The sequence below is a fragment of the Apaloderma vittatum genome, unplaced genomic scaffold, assembly GCF_000703405.1.
Source record: "Apaloderma vittatum isolate BGI_N311 unplaced genomic scaffold, ASM70340v1 scaffold27675, whole genome shotgun sequence".
Classification (NCBI taxonomy): domain Eukaryota; kingdom Metazoa; phylum Chordata; class Aves; order Trogoniformes; family Trogonidae; genus Apaloderma; species Apaloderma vittatum.
Window position 1 is genome coordinate 360 of NW_009718074.1, and position 245 is coordinate 604.

General features: G+C 64.1%; 1 protein-coding gene across 1 annotated transcript in view; it reads left to right on the top strand.

Moving 5' to 3' along the window:
* Positions 1–245, top strand: part of HTR1A (5-hydroxytryptamine (serotonin) receptor 1A, G protein-coupled) — a gene marked incomplete at both ends in the record, with an annotated part of 951 nt that overhangs the window by 354 nt on the left and 352 nt on the right. Inside the window, one exon of the mRNA XM_009870140.1 lies at positions 11–243. Within this exon, the coding sequence (XP_009868442.1) occupies positions 11–243 (233 nt within the window). The remainder of the gene's footprint in view (positions 1–10; positions 244–245) is intronic.

The following is a 245-nucleotide window of genomic DNA, read 5'->3' on the forward strand; positions in this document are numbered from 1 at the left end:
TCAACATCCCTCTCCCCCGCATGCTGGTGCTCTACGGCCGCACCTTCAAGGCGGCCCGCTTCAGGATCCGTAAGACCGTCAAGAAAGCGGAGAAGAAGAAAATCACCGACACCTGCCTCACCCTCTCCCCGGCCGCCTTGCAGAAGAGAAGCAATGGGGAGCCCGGCAAGGGCTGGCGGCGGACTGTGGAGCCTAAGCCTGGTGTCTGTGTCAATGGCGCGGTGCGGCAAGGCGAGGACGGGGCC